Source organism: Chroicocephalus ridibundus, chromosome 3, assembly GCF_963924245.1.
Source record: "Chroicocephalus ridibundus chromosome 3, bChrRid1.1, whole genome shotgun sequence".
Taxonomy (NCBI): Eukaryota; Metazoa; Chordata; class Aves; order Charadriiformes; family Laridae; genus Chroicocephalus; species Chroicocephalus ridibundus.
The window spans coordinates 5,733,142-5,753,392 of NC_086286.1; the positions used below are offsets into that span (position 1 = coordinate 5,733,142).

Below are 20,251 nucleotides of genomic sequence, written 5' to 3' on the forward strand. Positions count from 1 at the left end.
GCGGCCGCGGCAGGACAAACCGCTCCTGGCCAATCAGACGGCGCGGTCGGCGGAAGGTCGGGGGATTTCCCGCGCGTGCGCCGGGCGCGCGCCTGAGGCGATGGCGGTGGCCGTTGGGGCGGGAGCCCTGAGGGGGCCTGTCCGCTCCCTCCTGCGGGCGGGCTGGGGCGGGGGGTGTCGTCGGTTCTGGGTCCCCTCAGGACGATCCCCAGCGGCCGACGCTTCGTCGGGCTCGGGTGCGCTGAGCCCCTTCGACCGGCGGCTGAAGCGGAAACAGAAGAACTGGGCAGCGCTGCAGGCCGAGCCCGCCAAGTGCGACTACCTGCGGGAGGAGGTGGGGGCGGTGGCTGGCGGCCCGGGGTGGGCCCCCTTGGCGAGGAGACTGTGGGGGAGCCGCCGGCGGGGGAGGGGAGTGATGGCGATGCCCCGCGGCGCTGACCGGCGGGCTTTTCCCCTAGGTCGGCAGCAGGATGGCGGACAGGGTGTTTGACATCCCCAGGTAAGCCTCGCCGCGAGGGGGAGCGGGGCACCGCTCCCTATCCCACACGCTTCTCAGCGGCTTGCAGGGTCACGGGCAGGGGAGGCGACCCTCGGGAGGAAACGCTGGTTTGCGAGCGCCTTTCTCTGCGCTTTCCACTAGCGGTGACCACAGAAGGATGCTCGATGTGTTTAGTTCGAAAAGACTTTTAGAAACGAGCAGGCAAAACTTAACATCATCTAAACCTTAAAGCAGCTTAAGTCTTAATTATGTTTTATGTTGCTAAACTTACCCTTTAGAACGTTTCCTATTGCTTTGGATGTTGGCTCTGGAAGAGGTTACATAGCTCAACATTTAACCAAGGTACTGGCTCTTTATACTTAAAAGTGTTTAAAATAAGCATGTATTTATTCCTGTGTTTTCAAATAGGGCTCTATTATAACTTAAAACAGTCCTCTGAATCTTAGTGAGGTGAATCTCTTTTCCTAATATCTGTAGCCACAGCCCAAAGACATGTGTTGTGCAGGCTGTTACTCCATGTTGTCCCTGAAGACTAGACACATAGTAGCGCAAGGGAGGCTATCTGTTATGTCGCAGTTAACCTTCAGTCTTGAGTAGGGAGATGCATCTTTTTTGATCAGCCTTTGTTGGATGCACTTAGTTGTTAAAGACCAGTATCTTTATGGAGACTTCTAAACAGTGAACAATCTACCCTTCGTAAACCATGCCGTAAATAAAGGTACTTCATTGGTTGTTAATCCATGGTTTATAAGCTGACTGAACTTATACCTAAAAATGCAGAATGTGTTTTTTGTTACTGTTCCTACCTCAGCTGTTCTCCTTGGGAGCAATTACCAAGTATTATGCTGGGGGGAAAATGCTTTCTGCTTTATGTAAAGTTTTATCAAGCGTTAAGGAGATTGCGTCCAACTTAATATAAATGTGTGTAAGCATTCCAAAAAATGACTTAATGTTAACTTATAAAACAACTTAAATATTTGATAGACTTTTAAAATTTTATTTCAGGAAACAGTTGAAAAACTTATTCAAGTTGATATTGCAGAGAATGCTTTAGTAAGTAGCTTTCTGCATGCTAATGTGCTTCAATTCCATAATTGGAATTCCAGAGGAAGGCAACATTTCTGATGTTATTTTTCTTCTGACCCAACATTAGAAAAATACTGTAGAATCTGAAATCCCTACATTCAGTGTCGTAGCTGATGAGGAATTCCTTCCTTTCAAAGAAGATACATTTGATCTTGTTCTTAGCAGCTTAAGGTATGCATTAATTGTTTACTTACTTTTTATTTTTTCGTTAAAAATGTTAAATAATGTTACTTGAGAGTAACTTTAAGGAGAAGAAAGAGAGAAAGATAAATAATCCATTAAACAGCAGTAAGTCATGTACTTGCTTATTTAGTATGAGTATACGCGGGGAAAAACTGCTGTTCTGATGGTTCTTATGTTTTGTTTGTTTTTTCTTCAAAACACATGTAGCTTCTCTCTTTCCTGCAGTTTGACTAACTAGTTTCCAGGACTTGCATCTTCTCAGCTTCAAAAAAAACCCCACCAAACTCAAAAACCTATTTATATAAACTCTAATTTTTATTCGGTATCACTTTTAGGCAAGCACTTCAGGACTCTCGCAGCTTGAGAAATTAGTGTTTTGCTTTGGCTTCTGAAACATACTTGGATGATGTAACAGTTATTTGCATTCCCTAAATTTTACCTAATGTGCAATTATAAAATGTGCACTTCTGTTATTTCAGTTTACATTGGGTGAATGACCTTCCTAGAGCTTTTAGAGAGGTAAGAAACCATTTTTTAATACTAAAAGTCAACACTTGCCATTACTTGTATTCAGAGTGCTCTACATTTCCAGGTCTTCTTTAAATAGGAGACACAGAACTTGCTCATGTTGCACACAAGTATTTTTGGAAGTTCGAGGAGCATCAGTTGATATTGCTACTAATTTACTGTCTCAAATAAATTTGGAATAAATGACTGTGAAACATGTTTGTATAATATTTTATAGTCTCAACAGCTGAGATCAAGGTAATTAATGTAAACTGAGGCAATGTTATTGATTTTTATTGTGTGTTAGCTCTTCCTGCTTCTAGTACAAGAATTTTCTAAATCTCCAGAACTGGTTTATGGAACATGCGTTATTTTTGTGTCTTGGCTATTGATTTTGAAATGCAACTTTAATCAGGTAAAGGCTTTGTGGTTTTTGAAATGAAGCAAATGCTTGTTGAGGACAGAAAACTGAAACTGTTACTGGAAAAATCTGATTTTGGATTATTTCAGCCTCTTCCTGCAGGTGAAAACTTTCTTCAAATCAGCTAACTTTGGAGCAAGAGCAAGGGATATTTTAACCAGTTTGCTGTTTTTTCATTTATTTCAAATTGGTCAGTCATTACAGTGCAATTCTATCACCTTTTGGTATGAATAGGAGTATGCTGCTGTTATGGAAATAATAATAGAAATCAGAATGCCTTCAGTGCTTAAAAAAAAAATCTTGGAAAGAAATATATCATTTTCTCTAGAATTTAAGTGGTTTATGGAGTGTCAAATATTTTTACTGCCACAGTAAAAATAACCGAGGCATTATAATGACCCACAAAGGGGAGGGGACTGGGGTTCTTGGCCAGCTTTCATTGTGAATGTTCATTTCCTACTTTGGGACCACTGGCTTTAACGGAACTGCCTTCAGCTGCTTAAATTTCAATTAAAGGCTTCTTTATTAGCATAGAAAAGGTAGCTTGATTAATAATTTAAAAACACTTTAAAAGAATTTTGTTTCAAATCAGTAAGGTAAGCAGTTTGAAGCTTTTGCTGTCTTATTAGCCTGATCATGGAATATGACTCTTCTGGGTATCTAAACCAGAAATCATTGCCAATTTTTAAGGAAAAAAGAAAGCCTGTGTTTATTGGCCTCCTCAGTAGGAAGGAGGCTAGGACTTACTAGACAAGCAAGCAGTTTGTCAGCCTTGGTCTTTGAGTCATGATATCACTCTTCTGTCTAGTAAAAAATAAGTGGGGGTAGGCCTAATAAGAATTGCATTACTCTATTGTGCATTAAGAAGTGCAAAGATCACTACTGGAAACAAAGGCTTCCATTTCTCTTAAATCAAGCCATTAAAAAGTATTTTTGGTGCCCTCATCTGAGAAAGTAAAAGTAAGCAGAAGCTATCTTAATCTACCTTATTTTCATCAGTAAAGTAATTGAGGATATTGTTTTAGGAGTATCCCATTGAAAATAGTTTTACCCAAAATTCCACAGTGTACGTTGTGTTTCTTGACTGTAAGTGTAATTTCTGGGGATTCACACTTTCTTCAGAACAAATAGTCTCTTTTCAAACAGATTATTTATCTTGCAGTGTTATGAAAAGCTGTGGCGCAGCTTGCCTTGTGGAATACAGTCAATATTAAAAATCTGCTACAACTATTATAATGATTGCTTTGCATTAAAAAAAAAAAAAGTCCTAAGAACTTCTTAGTTACATAGGCTTAATAACAAAAAACTTTACTTTTTTTTTTTCTGTGTTGTAGATTCACCGAGTTCTTAAACCAGATGGAGTATTCATTGGTGCAATGTTTGGGGGAGACACTCTGTATGAGCTTCGCTGCTCTTTGCAGCTAGCGGAATTGGAGAGAGAAGGGGGATTTTCTCCTCACGTATCACCATTCACTGCTGTCTCTGATTTGGGACAGCTGCTGTCGAGAGCTGGCTTTAACACCCTGACTGTGGTAATTAGAAATAAGAGAACAATCAGATAGAACAATCCAGCACATCAGAGCTGCTGGTATATAAAAAAATACTATTTATGAATGCATTAGTAATGTAGTGCTTCCTTCTACATGTCATGCGCCTTGCTGAGTAAGTTTCTGAAAGAGCATGGACTGCCTCTGTTCTTGGCTTTACTGTGATTAATGAAACCAACTGAAGTGTGTCTTTGGCTACTGGCCCGGTAGAATTTGGACGGTCTTCTTAGTGAAATGTCAGAGAACGTTAGACCTGCTTGAAAAAACTTTAGACACTCTTGCCGTTTCTTCTAAACGAAGAAGAAAATAATGGCATTTCAATTAAAATTTGATTGCATTTGAGCTACTAAACGAAACTTGTAAGAAGTGTTAAGACAGTATATTCTTCTGAGAAATACGCAGTTTGAACAGAAGTGGCAGATGAATTGTCTGTTAGCAGCTCTGGAGGCTAGTGTGATGTTACTGTTTTAGCTCGATATGCTCTAAATATAAGCTTCTTAATTCTTTTAGGATACTGATGAAATTCAGGTCAACTACCCAGGGTTGTTTGAGGTTATGGAAGACTTGCAAGGCAAGTATGTACTTTGTGGAAACATTTTGTATATCAGTGGTGCAGGCACAGAAGAGTTTCACTGTGTGTTTCTTAACTCCGAATCATAGAATAGCTAGGGTTGGAAGAGACCTTTAAAGGTCATCTAGTCCAACCCCCCTGCAGTAAGCAGGGACATCTTCAACTCCATCAGGTTGCTCAGAGCCCCATCCAACCTGACCTTGAATGTTTCCGGGGGTGGGACATTTACCACTTCTCTGGGCGACCTGGGCCAGTGTTTCACCACCTTCATTGTAAAAAATTTCTTCCTTAAATATAAATAAATAAAGCTTATTGTAACAGTGGAAGGATTATGTTTTTCCTGATCTCTAGTGATTCAGGAGATCATACCTGTCAGCAGATTTGTGTTGAGAAGCAGAAGTCAAAGATTTGCTACTTTCTGGCCTGCTATGAATTTTCTGCTTCCCATGTATTCCTATTTTTTGTGAGCCTGTTCAGTGTAAGCCTCTGAAAAGCCCCGAAAGGGAGACAGAAGCATATATCCCACATACTAACTTTTCCTGTGAGCCTTCCTAAGTATCAGGACATTGAGGAAACTGATTTGGAATGAGAATAAATAGACCCTCAAACTGAAGTCTGCTGAGGAATGCAAAAAACAATTGAGATACTTAACAATTGATTTAGTATTCTGATTGCATTTGTCATGGATTGTAAAGTAGTTATTTGTGTGCAGTCAGTTGTTACTTACAGAGCAATTCAGGGCATCTTCTTACTCTGGATCAGCTGCTGAATGAAAATACAACTTTCATTCTCTGCAGAAAGTGATTAAAGATATTAGAATTGTGGTTATTTTATTTCTTATTAAAAATCTCTTGGGATAGTGATTTTGATGCTTATCTGGTTACAAAACCCAAACATATGAGTGGTGTGTCTGAATAAACAATGTACTCGTGCTTAAAATAAATTATACTAGAAAACCTGTATGTTTGAAGACTCGGGCTGAAGAAGTAATAAGTTGAAATCATTCCTAGCGATACAAACTGTAAATTGCAAAGCAGTTGCGTTAAAAGGCTTAGACTCTTCTAGGTAAGAAATTCACCTCATTATTTGTGGTATGTTGTCCTCTGTTACAGTGAGATTCAGAAGATTCTATACTTACTCTGGTTTAAGAAAAATCTGTCATTAGTGCATGACACTTAACTCATGGCGTATGCTATATCTTCTTTTTCTTAAAGCTAAAACATATTTTTAGGTATGGGGGAGAGTAATTGCTCTTGGAATAGAAAACCTCTACTACACAGGGAGACAATGTTGGCAGCTGCTGCAATATACCAAGGTAAGTATTTGAGGTGTAATGAGTTAATCTGAAATGACTTTAAGGAACTGTTTTCTATGTCTTTTTCTCTGATCTCTGTGTAAAAAAAAAAAAAAAGCATAAACCAAAATGCCATTACTGTGCAGATATTTTTAACCTTAATTTATAATGATAGGGTTTGAACTATTTTGATGCACCGGTATGAGATATTTTTATTGTCCCAAATCTTTCACCAAGAGTCGTTATGATGAATATGTCATACTTAGCTGTAATGTTCTGAGCACTAAGTATTTCTTAGAACTGATGTTCTATGTACCTCTTGCTTTTTTTCTCCTCTCTCTTCCTGCCCTGCCAGAAATGTACGGAAATAGCGATGGCTCAGTACCTGCCACGTTTCAGATCTACTACATGATTGGATGGAAATTCCATGAATCACAGGTAATGTGAAGCTGAACTATTTTCTGTTTGAAGGTACTTTTTAAAATTACTGATGTTTTTAAAAGCTTTTTACAAAATATTTTAAGTTAAAATTAGCCCTATTTTTTTTTCTTCGTTTTCTCTTAGGCAAGACCAGCCCAGAGAGGTTCTGCAACAGTTTCACTTGGAGATCTGGCAAAAATAGATGGACTTCTTTCAAGAGGAAAAAAATAGTTCTTCAGAAATAATAGTTGTCTTGAAGCTGCCATAAAGCTTCTCATTGCAGATAGTCTTCACTTGCCCTTATTTTGTGATGACATTCTGAAGTGGTGATAATCTTCATGCAAGAGGATTTTGTTTTCTTTTTTACTGCCTGTGCTATATCAGCTGTGTAAAATGCTGGGGTTTTTTTGTTTCTAGAGAAATATGTCAGCAGTATTCTAAGTGAATATATGCTTTCCCAACTTTTGATTAAATTGCTATTCTCAAATGTAATGCCTCTTCCAGTATTTCAGTATCACAGACCGCTCCAGGTATGATTTGCAGGTGTTGAGTGTGTATATCACCCTGCGTTGCTTTTGAATTATTCCTTAAGGGTGGTAGATCGTAGTAAAGAATAGTACTTGGTGGCAAGTGTGTTATAAGACATACTGTAAGAGAAAATATCAGCAAATACACAGATCTAACTTAGTATGTTTTTGTGGGTTGCAATGTTGGCTGCTTTGTTGTAGCTTTAACAGAATGTACGTATCGTGATTTGACTTAATTTACTGAAAGAAGCAGCAAGCAGAAGAATCACCTAGTACTTGGGTGGATACGTTTCAAATTAACTAGTTAGCTTAGAATTGGCATTCTTTGGAGTTGGTACTCTTTTGGAGTTCCAAAAGAGTTCCAAGGCATTTTTTAACCTGTTTTTTTTAATAGCATTTAAAACATCAAAACTATTAAAATAACACTTGTGCGTTACTTTCTATGTTTCTACCATCAGAGTCTGAAAAGCATGAAGTATACTTTTTTTTCGCCTTAGCTGTGCCATGGAGCTATGACTTTTCCTGTATCTAACTGCATTACCAGAAATTGATAGTAGTTACAAATATGGCCCATTAACCTGAGGTGTTTAGAAAAAATAATCTACCCAGTGATTTCTCTTGATAGAGAACGGTAGAGAGGAAAAGCATGAAGAATATATAGTCAGGTTTACTGCTCAGTCAGTTTTGTCATTGTACCTAGGTGTTGTATCAATGCTGGTGAAAGGAAAGCTTCTTTAGGCTTGTTGTAAGAAGATTATCCAGCAGGTGGAGTTTGACAGAATGGTGAGGCACAGACCAAATAGGCAAGGTAGGAAGAAGCCTTTGTATTCTGTCAGGGATTATTGAATTATGATTCTAAAATAAATACAGATATTAAGGTTACCTCCTAGTGCTTAACCAATACTCAATTTTCAACATAACAGAAATGCTGTGTAAAAAGAAACTATTCATCCAGTATTCAGCTGACCAGAAGATCAACTTAAGGGTCTAATTTTGGGCTTTATTGAGTTTACCAGGCTTTGATTTAAATGAGAAATGGGCAGAGGATGTACAAAACATCCTGATAAGGGGGGAGGGAATCTTCTGTCCTGCATTTGCTTACAAGCCTAATGTATTATTAATTCAAGGAAAATTAGTTCATCTTTCATTTTCCTTGGAAAAGAAGAGGAACCCTCCTGGAAAAAGGGGGAGAGGCTATAAGTGGCCTGAAAACCTTTATAACCCTTGACATTAAATTTAAAAGAAGAGCTTGTCTCTCTGAAAGCCTTCAATTTTTTCATAGTACATCAGTGGACTTAATGCAAGGCGCTGCATGTCTTTACAAGTCTTCTCCACCTTTGATAAAATTTACTTATTTAAAGGGGAAACTCTCTCCTTTCCCAAATGTAGTTTTCTATGAAGTTATGTGTCAAATGAGTGTGTAACAATGCATTTTTGCTTTAGTAGGTTGATTTCCAGTTACTTGAGCTGGTCGTTGTGACTCAGATGTGTTAAGGGAATGAGGAGGTGGAATGTGCTGGGTAAATGTTAATTGGAGAAGTGCTCCTACTGTGCTTGTTTCAAGCACTCAAGTTACGGAGAAAAGGATGAATTTTCAGTTCTTTGATTCCCTATTCCACGGATGGAGTATGTAAACAGTGAAGTAGGTAAGGATTTTGCTGTTAATGGGGGAAGGTACCTTCTGGACAGGGAGAAATGGAAGACTAGTTTTCTTCCTAGCACTTGGAAGAAAAAAAAGTATAGATTTTCAGTTAACTTGGAAAAGGGCTGGGGAGTAACAGAAATGGGGAGTAAATATGGCATTGGAGCAGTGTTGGTTGGAATTAGGGGGCATGCAACTGATGGGAAAAGGATTCATTTCCCTCGCTGACTACATTTGAGTAACTGCCTTTTCTGTGTGTTTGTAACTGCATTTTTTTTTCTGTAGTATTTGTTCTTGGAATTCTAGGTCACTCTGGTTTCCTCTAGCCACTTTCTTTGTATCGCACTTGTATGAATAGATTTGAAAAAAGTTAGTTTACTATGAACAGATGTTTTTGTCACATAAGACCGTGTTATATATTTTGCTTGTCTTTTTAGCATTAAGTGTTCATGGCTTTCTGAAATTGTAACGAAGAATGTGGTTGCCAGTTGCTAGTTTAGAACTCTTAAGTGCATGTTAAAAATCAGCTTTTGCAGGGTAAGTGACTTTTTAAAAGTAGTTGCTAAGGTGACATAATGTCTCTTGTAAGCTTAGTTTTAAAAATCCTGATGCATAATACGGAATGCTTTAATCTTGAATACAGAAGAAAGAGAATTCTGGGAGATAATTATTTTGACTAATCAGAAGTCAGGAGCCCATAAATAACAAAACCCCAAATTTTAGAAACAGCTTATGTGTACTTGATGAACATCAGTATTTTTGAGCCTTCAAAAGGTTCTGAGGGTCCGAGTGACGAATCAATGAGTGTCCTTGTTCAGTGTGTTTGATTATAAGATCTGTCAATGTGGAGTTTTATGCAAAGAGTTTTTACTTAGGATATAGGGATAATAATGAGGCCCTACATTTTGGAACCCAAGCATTAGATTTTGCAGTTTCTATACTTTCAAAAGACTGAGAATTTATGAAGTTAAAATGGGGAAAGGATTCTTGATTACCTCTAATGTATAAAAATGTCATCAGTGGAAGTTCAGAAGTGAACTATACAAAATTAAATTTAAGTGTGTTGTTTTACTCTGCTTAAGGAAGATAAATATGAATAACACTTTTCTCAGTGTTGTCTTCAAGTGAACTAAAACTAAAATTTGTCAGTTGCAGGGGAGAGAAACACACCAGTCTTTCATATGGTGTTTATTTGGAATTTCATGATGCAAAGATCTGATCTAGTCAGTTAAATTCACTAGACATCTTGTTCAAGAGGCCACATAAGGAAAGCTAGGATATGTGTTAAACCTTTTAAATTTTCATTTGACTAACCCAAGACCTTAATATCCGCTTTTGAAAGATGATCTGTTTTGAAGCCATTATTTTGGGGGAGTACGGATATTGTAGTAGTTTGATTGGAATCAGTCTGAGCAAATGTGACCTGTATAGCTGGTTGGTTGATTTCCTGAATGTCTTACGCACTCTCAGGTGAAGGAAAAGGAAAAAGAGAATTAAAAAAAGAAAAACCTGAGACAGTTAAGTTTTAGCTGAAGGCTGCATATCAGTATGAAATAGAAAACACTGAAGAGAGTGGATGTGCTTGTTGTAGGGGAAAACAACTCTTGGCTTAAATCAAGTTAGAATTAGAGTGGTTTGTTGACTCATTAATAGCTTGTAATTAACTGTTATCCATGAACTATACATGCAGGATTAATAGCAGCAATATAACAGATAAATGACTGTCCTAGACCCTTGCAAAACCTTAGTAAACACCTTCAGACATCTAAATGCTCTTCTGCATCAATTTCCCGACAAGTTTGCGGTTACGTGCTCACCTCTATCCTTTAACAGGTGGTTTGGGTTATAAGAGCCCACCCTTCGAGGAGTACATTACCCTATTTACGTGTGTCTCCTTTGGAGACATGGGTGCTGTAGCTGCATGCGTACCTGTGCTGTTCCCTATGCTCCACTAATCCACCCGCCTGCTGGGATAGCACCCCACAAGGTGCTGTGCAGACACCCCAGGAGTGGTCACTGCTGCTTGTCCCCTGTACTGTCAGCCCGCTGGCCAGAATACAGGCTGCTGCTGGGGAGGGTACTCCCTCAGGCCTCAGCAGCTCGAGATGCCAGGAGGGCGTCTTTTCGGTGTCAGACCAGGTTTTGACAGCTTCTCTCTTCTCACTCTTAGGAATTTTAGTGCTTTTTATACTTGATCTTAAGCTGACTCTTTCCCTCCCCTGCCCTGCCCGCTGCCCCCCCGCCAAGGTCTCTTGGTAGTTGCCTGGTTAGTGTTCAATGTGGCTGATGGTTGTCTTCACTTACAGCCTTACCAGATTTTGAGCCAACACCTTCTCAGTTTTGTATATTCTGTTCAGACACATTGCACTTGTATTTCTATCTTAGCAGCTGATATTGTCCACGCTCTTTTGCCAAGAGGTGGCTATGTAGATGTCCCCCATGATTTGGAGCTGTGTCTTGGGGTACAAGGTACATTCATAAAGTAAAAGTCCTGTTCAGAAAAAATGTTTCTGTTTGAAACCTTACGTTGAAGCAATGATGATGAATAGTGGAGAATCTTATTTGGCCTCAAAGTGTTCGTGATAGGCGTAAATGTATCACAATATAGCAGTTTTCTAATGATAATGCGTAAAATAAGGAGGTTTCATTTTTACCGCGCTGATGAATCCCAATTCATGCATTTGGTTTTCTGCATTCTGTAGGGATTCCTTACAGTTTGCACAAATAGAAGTGCAACTTGAAGTTGGGATCTGCACGTTTTGTGTGACTTTTGATCATTGACTTATTCTTTTAATATTGCACCTGGAGTGTGTGTGAGTACACTAAGAAAATAAAGAATAAAACTACCCTTATGAACAAATTTATTTACCTTGGAGATTTCTATAGTTTTGATCAAATACAATCTTTGGTTTCGTGGATGACAAAAATACAGGGACAGAAACGTGTTGGATGCATTTTTGTTTTACATAATACCACCTTTTTAGCTAAATGAACACCCTGAGAAAAGTTACTATTCTACTTAGTGTATGCAGTAATTTAAATCATTTGAAGCTCTAATCTTAAACTTCTTACTTCTAAGGTGAAGTGAATTATTCTGTGGAAATACTATCCAAAATGAACAATTTACTAAGGAAATCTGATGGGTAACACCCGTCTTTACACCTATCTTTTCAGATTCTGCTTTTGGGTACTGCTGAATAACTCACTCCACTTAACTGTACTGTAAATATTATTTGTTTTCTAGCAGTTAACCATCTTGAAAACACATCAACACGACTTCGTAAGTATAGCACTTGAGATGAATTTACAAATGAATCTTGGCATAAGACAAATGTATTTTAACACTACAGTTTGTGTGCCTGCTCCCTGCATATTTATTTTCAACCTCCAGTTGATTAGCTGCTTTGTCTTGTGTACAGAAATGGCCTGTTTAATGCGGTGGGAAGTCGAGTAGAAGCCAGCGTTTGTTAATGGATGCTTAGAACAGGCGCAGGCAGGCATTTTAAATTATTCTAACTAAGCAGTAATTCTAATTCATTTCTAAAGATAGAAGTATAACAACCCAATTACCTTGTTTCCTCACAGACTGTAATGAGTACAGTTAGCATAAAATTGGTCTATAAATTTAATGGGCAATTTCTTGTTATGTGGACATTGAAAACACTAGCAAAAATGTGGCAAGCCATGTTAGAGTCTATATAGTAACTTGCTCCCATTGGATGCTTCCTTGACAAATGCATTACTGTAAAATATCGATCAAATCTGTTCAGTACAAGGAGTTTTTAAAATACTGGCTCAAACAGGGATGGCAGTAGAGTTGAAAGTTCCTTCAAGAAAAAAACTTCCTTTTTTAATCTGGGTTAGCAGTAGGGTTTTTTCCTTTTTTAACATGGTGTTATGACCATATATTCAAACTTGTAATATATGTCAGGATGTGGCTAGTATCGGGCCAGTTCTGTATGTGCAGCCTCATAAGAACAGTTGGATCAGTTCTTCTGAATGTAGAATATACACATAGAAGGTAAAGATAAAAAAATACATGTTAATACTCTACTGAAAGGGGAAGGTGTGCTGGAGTCCTGCTGCTGATTTTTAAACCAGGATTCAGACAGCTGCTGCCCCACACAGGTGCTGGCAGTTGTGCAGTTCATTGGATGAAACCAGGTGTGGGGCACTTCAGAATTTCTAGCTGATAGAACGTGAAGGACACTTTTCCCTCCCTTCTGGAGCTTAGGTTTATGATGGGAAATTCTCTTTGTGACCATATTTTCATACAGTACAGTAAAGAAAACTGAGGAGGGCATAGCTAAGTTGCAGTGACCTGCTGAGACTAAAGTGAAAATTGTGGGCCGTAAGAGAAGTTTCTTCTACTTTGCCTGTTCCCTGGAGAGTGAATAAACAAAGAAAAAAACATAAGGCTTGAAGAATAGAAGTAAGTTTTCAGAAAAATATTTTTTCATGATGGACTTTTGATTTCACTTCTTATATGCAAGCGGGCATTGCTGGAAAGAGGGATGAATGTAAAAGACTTTATCACTGACTTCTTGATCATGAAAATGCTTTAATTACTTCAATAGTGCATCCATTTTAAAAGTACTTTTATTACATCATTCTGTTAAGTACAATGAATAAAATCATAACTGCGACTGTGAAAGTAGCAGCAAGTTATTTCTCCTCCATTAGAACACCGACTTAGTGGCACCAGCTTTCCTAGGCATTTATGCCTTGCCATACTTTTTCCTACCTGATAATTTTGTACAGCGCACTTCCCTGCCTGCTTCGTTTCCCTTATAATGCCAACTGAGCAAATGGAATAGTGTGGCTGATCCTGGGCTGCTATTGTGGACTGGTGGGCCATGAAGTGTATTCTGTGGCTAGCAGCCTGCCAAACAAAACAGGCAGTGTGTTCAATTTACTGGTTTGTAGGTCCATTAAGAGATGTATCTTTACATTTCTAGGGTTAAACTCAGGGCAATGTCAATTATTTTATTAAAATGTATTATTTATGTACATTATAGAAAGCTGACCTTTCAGTTTCCTAAGTACGTAATGTTGGATGTTCATCTTTGTCTCAGATTAGCAATCACGTTCCAGGTTAGACCCTGAGAATTTCAATCCTGTGGGACTTCTAGCTTTAGTTTATTCAAGAAATAGTATTTAAAAGCAGGTATTAAAATTAAAAAAAAACTGGTGTTTTCAGTTCTTGAACTCAGGGTGAACCCTTTCAGTGAGGGGAGAAAAGTATGGAGCAGTCCATTGCTGGCCTCCCTCAGAGTGAGCTGTACTCTTCTAAAATAGAAATTCTTATGCAGGAGAAGTGTACTCGGGTCTTTTGTTCAGAGAGGGTCACTGAAAAGGTAGGTCAAAGTTTTAAATCTCTTTAGAGAGCATATCACATCCACTAAATCAGTGCATCTCTCTTCACTAGTAGCTAAAGAGTAAAGATCTTAATGAAGTGGAAATTAAAACGTGTATTCCTCCTGTAAAATGCTTTGGGACTGACAACATATAAGTAGGTGTAAGCACAAAATAAAGCCCTTTTTCCCACGAAGTTTCAGATGTAAAAAATGGACACATGGGTACGTTTGGAACCTGGCTGCAGGGCCAGGTAAGTAAAGCAACATTATTGTTTGTAAGAGTATTTGTGTTGCAGTCCAATACTTGATTTTTCTCTTCTGTTTTTTTCTGTGTTTTTTTTTTTAGCACAGGTTTTCATCGTCTATTGGGAGTAGAACCTGTAATGCATGTAAATATCTGTTGAAATATATGTCATAGGTCTGTGCTGTGTCAGTCCTATCTTCCACTTGCCTTCTCTTACAGAACAGAGGAATTAAAACTGAAGGGGGGAAAAGTTACTAAATTCCATACACAGCTTTAAGTTGTAAGTGAAAATGAGAATGTGATGTTAAGGAGATACTGCTTGGGAAAGATGCTTCAGCGTTGCAGTGACGGGAACATTAAAAGAGTCTACGTTCACGTAATTTAGGTCAGAGTTTTTCTGTAGTCATTCTCCCAGTTTTTGGGTTGCATGAGAGTTACAGCTCAAGATTTGCAACGTAAACCCTGGCCCGCTGCTGTACATGTATGCAGTCCTCTTCGTGACACAGGCAGCGTTCAGAATAGTGACCTACAGTGACCCCCATCAGCCGCCCATTGAAAGAAAGTGCTGCATAAATCTGTTCTTACTGTTTTCCTACTAATCATGTTTTCAGCAGTGTTTTTATGGAGCAGACTTTGAGTGTACTTGATTTAAATAAAAAAACCCACAACACTCTAATACAGAGCCATTAACTGACAATATTTTTACTAACGGTACACATTAGAAGAAAATCATTTAACAGTAATGAGGAAATTTAAAATTGGTATTCTGTGGGCCACATACGGTTTGTATTTCAGTAAACAGGCATCTCGTTTTTCTAATAATGTATTTTGCAGAAGTATAGAATGTGGTTACTCTTTTTTTTTAGTGTCTATATTTGTAGTTACTGTCACTTGCTTTAAGTTGTTTTGCAGCTTGTCCAGTTCTGTGGAATACAGCTGACGGTATATTTCTGATTATATTTAACTTTTTTCCTCAAAAGGCAGAAAGGCATAATTATTTATAAAACAAAGTATGAAAATCCCTGTTCTGGTAAATTTTACTCAACAGTGCAGTACGAATTGACTACAGGAGAATGAAGTTTGTGATGGAAGATAAGTGTAATTTGAAAAGGTAGAGCTGTGGTAGATGAAGGTGTGATAACCATGAAGACTTGCCTCTTTTACCAAGAACTAGAATAGCAAAGACAAGAGAAGGAAACGAAGGAAAGAAAGATGGATCACAACTTCAGTATTGAAGTTCACATTCAAAACTAATGGCAAAGACTTAAAGGTATTACCAACTCAAGATTAAAAACAGTAAAAAGTTGTATTTCTCCTTAACCTTATTTAATGATTTAGATTTCCATATGTATTTTTCCATTTCACCTTTTCATGCCCTGCCTTTCCCTTTATGCACTGTAGGCAACTCTGCTAGTTTTTCATTTTCAAGCTGTGTTGCTTAGAGGCACTCAATCATAAATCACAATGGTGTGTGTGTTTCTTTCCATTTACTAAATGAAAGAGTGCGCATCATTTCTGGATTGAATGATAAGTTTGGTTGCCACAAATGCTTTGGCTTAAGACCTTGACATTCATTCCCTCTCCACAGGCATTTATGTCAGGAAAACTCAATTGTTTGAGCGCTCGTGGAAAGTAAATGCAAGAAGTGCCCCAGTATGACTAAAGCAAATTTGCTGAAAAATGTAAGTCTGTAGATGTCTTTCAGTACTTTCTGCAACAGACAGAACTAACAGCAAACCAGAATTTCCTGAACTGGTAACACAACTGTGATCTGTGTTGGTTTTCTAATTCAAAAATGAACGGATAATGACAAGAAGAAAGATAAAACTGAAGATGTGTGGCCATAGAATTGGAATGTGATTAGACGTGGAAATAAGCCCTGTAGCTTGCTTGACCTCAGCTTTTTTTGTTACATCTGCAGAAATGAGTTGCACAGTTGCGTGTAAAATCTGACAGTAGGTCGCACAGGAGCCTGGCTAGAGCAGGTCTGGAACTTTGACCTCCAGTTTACCGAGTTATCGCAATCTATGTTTTCCTTCGCTAAATGAATTTGTTACCGTTTTATAAAGCTGGCGATTATTACCACATGCTACTCTGAAAGGGAGTAAAGGGTTTAACTACAAACAGTGGAGCTGGCATTTATGGCCATTATATAAACAGTGCCATTGTTCTAAGTGGTCCTAGATAGTTATAGGGCTGGAAGTTCCAGTTTAAGGCAGCCGGCCCCTGACGACCGTGCCTCTGCAAAGGAAGAACAGGAAGCGCAAAGAATTGGAACAATGAATCTTACTCATAGTTTTCTGTTTGCCCCTTGTTGTGCAGCCTCTGAAGTGCAAAGTTTGCAAAGTGACTTGGAAGTTTCTGCGATCTCTTTTCTTTTTTTTTTTTTTCCCAAATGGAATGAAAGCTGTCCGGAGCAGCATATTTGTTATAGTTGTGTATTCAGTTTGAAAGTAGAGGGGCTTCTGAGGGAAAGCCTTTGTTTTCACACGTGACTCAAGATAACATTTTTGCTTCCTCTTCTTGTTACCAAAAATAAAAGGTATTATTAACTAGTAATGTTTGCAGCTATGTCAGGGAAACTGTATTGCTTTCATGGGATTACACATGCGTAGCTACTTTTAACTCAGGGGTAAAAACTAAAAGTGGGTGGACTCCCACTGAATTTATCATAATTACATTCGCTCCAGAAGGCTAACTGGACTGAGGAATGAGAAAATTCCCTTTCATTGCTGAATGGTAGGTAAGGGCCAGAATGCTATAAAAGTATCCGGAGCACAACGCTGAATTCAAATTTTCTGGGTTTAAAGTGACTTCTCTGCCCTTGCAAATAGGTCTTGGAAATGGAGTAGTAAAAAAGTTTGAGGGGACAGATGGTTGAGACATACTAAAGATATGGCCATTTTTCCCATGTTCCCTAGAGGAAGGCAACTAGGCTAGACTTTACTTAGTTGATGATACAGAGGTTACTCTGAAACCATCTAATCCCCTTTTACCTTAATTATTTAATACTGACTCTAAAGCAATTGCCTCATTTCTTAGGGAAATGCTAAGTGAGAACTGTCAAAGGGAGAGGACAGTCCATGGACTGTCAGAGAACCAAAGAGCCAAAAGACTGACACAACTGACTTTCCTTATGACATGTATTTCAGTGTGTACCTGTCTGTTGTAGCCACTTTATCTTCCCTTTTTATTTTTTCCTTGTATGGGAGACTCTGCTTCTCCCACCCTTTTTAATCATAATAATAAATCAGCTGTAAAAATTCAAATTATCAATTATTGGTTTTGTCCTTGTTAATTTTATGTATGTTCAGCTTCACCATGGTCTCATATTATTCTTGGAAGGACCTAAACCATGTTCATCGATACGCACCAAACTGAACGTGGATTGAGTGCTGCTGTGATTAGCTGTAATATAATCTATTCTGCAAAAGTAGGAGTGATAATTGCTGATTTCAAATTTAGAAAGTATTTCTGAGAGGAAAAAAAAAGTTTTAAACTCTTTTCTGCAGAACCTACCAAAGTTTTCTTCCTTTTATCTGGTGTTAAGATGAAGATACATAAGGAATTGCGCTTTCTATGATAGGAATCCTATGATTTACAATCAATAGGAGAGAGACGAAGAAAGAAAAAAAGTCTTAACCTAAAATCTATAGAGGTTATTCCAAAGAGAAGAATAGCATTAGATAAAGGTGTCAAAGTACAGCCAGAACACAGTGAAAAGGACTAAGAAACAGGGCATTTGGAGTGCAGAACCCAGATGGCACCACAGGTTAAACTAAAGCCGGAGATGTCAGTTTAGGTAGGAGTCGGAGAGTTCTGCAGCTGAAAATGAAAAGCCTGAATGTGATGCGGAAGATAAAGGAATGACAAAACCAGGTGCCGAGGGCGGGGGTGGTTAGCTGCTGTGTTCCCAATAAACCAAAGAACGCAGGGTGACAAGCAGGAAAAGGGGTAATGTCAAAAGTATCTACTATGGTTTCAGGATCAGAGAGAGAGGAAAATAGATTGAAAGAACAACGTGAAAGGAAAGCAGATAGGATTTAGCAGTAGCTTAGCTAAAGGAGAAATAGGTTTGAGTGTTCTGGTGATGGAAGAAATGAAAAAGTTTGAGAGAAGGGAGAGAGATCTAACAAACTTGAAACACCTTTTTTATTGTTAGTTAGCTGGAGGAGACAAGGCACACTGTCCATTCTACTGCTAAAAATGGGAGCTGGGAGTACAGCCAGCAGAGATTTAGATCGCTCAAAGGCAAAAATGACTTTTGGAAATTCTGAGGCTAGGTGATGTCACTTAGGTGAAGGAGAAAAAGTGAACTCCCCTTCAGGCTGCAGGAAAAGGAAATCTGTCTTTTATCAGCTTATTCAATGAGATTAAGTTGTAGGAGGAGGAGTTATTGCTTCTCCTTTCTTCTTTGACGTTATAGAGATTGATAGGTGCAATCATCGAAAAGATTAAAAAAAATATATTATGAAGATAAGATTTGGACTTTGTCAGTGTCTTCCTGGTTGCTTGGATAAGTGAAATTTCAGTGAAGGGAAAAGTATGCTGTAGATTCAAAAGGTTTAAAACTTAGTGGAGCAACAGGAATAACTTTGCTATACAAAACACTGAGTTCTGGAGAGAGGTTCACTGGAACAGGCTCGGTAGTGAAGATGAGAGACTGAAAATGAGAGAAGAGTCAGTGTGGAGAGTGGTGCAGGGTGACTCTACTGTATGTGAAACTCAGGGTAAGCTCAGTATTTCTCAGTGCTGTGAACAAAGTTGAGTTTAGTGCCCGAGAGGTGAGGGGAAAATAAATTTCCTCTCCCAGAGAGGATGAAAAGTGACTCCTGTGGCTGCTTCTGCCTGCCTGAGAGAGAGTAAGTCTGCAGCCGTTGTAGGCACCAAGTCAGAGAGAGTGCCATGGCACCTAGCAAGTCTGTCTCTTTTTGCCTTTCGGTGTTATGCTTTTTCCATCCCATTGGTCTGAAAGATTATTTTCTTTTCTCTCTCCCCCCAGCCCCGGTAATTGCTTGCTTTGCTAATAAGTGAATAAAAATGAGGAAAGATGTTATACAAATTGCTAGACGAAGGTAAGAACGCACACAGGGATGAAACTTGAGAAGTCATCAACAACAATGTTGGCTGTTTTTAATGGGCAGGTGAGAAGGCATGTTTATATTGTTGGAGTAAATATGTTACTACCTAGAAGAAAAAGTTAAGTCCGGCAGTAAGAGTTGTTATTATGGATTGCTTTTAAGGATACAGGTGAGAAAGTACTTAAGGATATCTGTTTGCTTCATGTTGGCAGCGTCACGTGATACGTTAGTTTTTGAAGGCTCCACTGGAGTCCTGTTTGCTGGAAAATATCTTAAAGTTTTTCATGTTGATTGGTAGTTTTTTGTGCCTAGGGTCTTTACTGCTTCAGGGGTGTGATAACCATCTTCGTGATAACCTATTCAGAGGCATCATTCTTAATACCAAAGAAGCCTGAATGACTTCAGTAAAGGACTCAAAAGACCTTTAATCCTGATATGAGAGCTCAAATGCCAGAGAACCCACTACAGACCTTGTTTGCTATGGTTAATTATTTTCACTTTTTGCAAAGATGACCCTTCCCTTTAGCCTTAAATCTTGAGCTTCCAGTTGTTGAATTGATTGTGGCTTGCTATATTAGACTGTAGCCCTTCAGAGTCAAAAGTTATCCAAGAGTGGATGGTGATCAAATTATATTTTAACACACTTGGGTGAAGAATCAAGTAAGCGTTTTTAGAATGGCTTATTCTTGAAATAGTATTTCATTGAACTAAGTACTATATATTTAATGAGGAATATCTTTTTATATGTTTCCCTCAATTTTTATGCTTAACTTCCCTCAATTTTTTGATGGAAAAAGATGACCTTTTTTTCTGGAAAAGATTAATTTAGCTAAAGACAACTTTTTTGTTTTACAGGTATACTGATTGTAGAT

The 20,251-nt window shown here is 38.5% G+C and overlaps 1 protein-coding gene across 3 annotated transcripts; it reads left to right on the top strand.

Annotated features, from left to right (window-relative positions):
- The first annotated feature begins 55 nt into the window (after positions 1 to 55).
- On the top strand, positions 56 to 13,614 carry NDUFAF5 (NADH:ubiquinone oxidoreductase complex assembly factor 5). Of its 3 annotated transcripts, XM_063327846.1 has the most exons (11): positions 56 to 334; positions 459 to 499; positions 778 to 841; positions 1,505 to 1,552; positions 1,653 to 1,756; positions 2,248 to 2,287; positions 4,031 to 4,228; positions 4,754 to 4,814; positions 6,046 to 6,129; positions 6,464 to 6,546; positions 6,673 to 13,614. In XM_063327846.1, exons 1-11 carry the CDS (start codon positions 101 to 103, stop codon positions 6,757 to 6,759), a joined length of 1,044 nt encoding a protein of 347 aa, XP_063183916.1. In that variant the 5' UTR covers positions 56 to 100; the 3' UTR covers positions 6,760 to 13,614. The 3 variants fall into 3 exon arrangements, 1 of the variants encoding a protein (XP_063183916.1); XR_010070129.1 differs by lacking the exon at positions 6,673 to 13,614 and having other exon boundaries at positions 6,029 to 6,129; positions 6,464 to 6,528; XR_010070130.1 differs by lacking the exon at positions 6,673 to 13,614 and having other exon boundaries at positions 4,754 to 4,818; positions 6,029 to 6,129; positions 6,464 to 6,480.
- Positions 13,615 to 20,251: the final 6,637 nt, after the last annotated feature.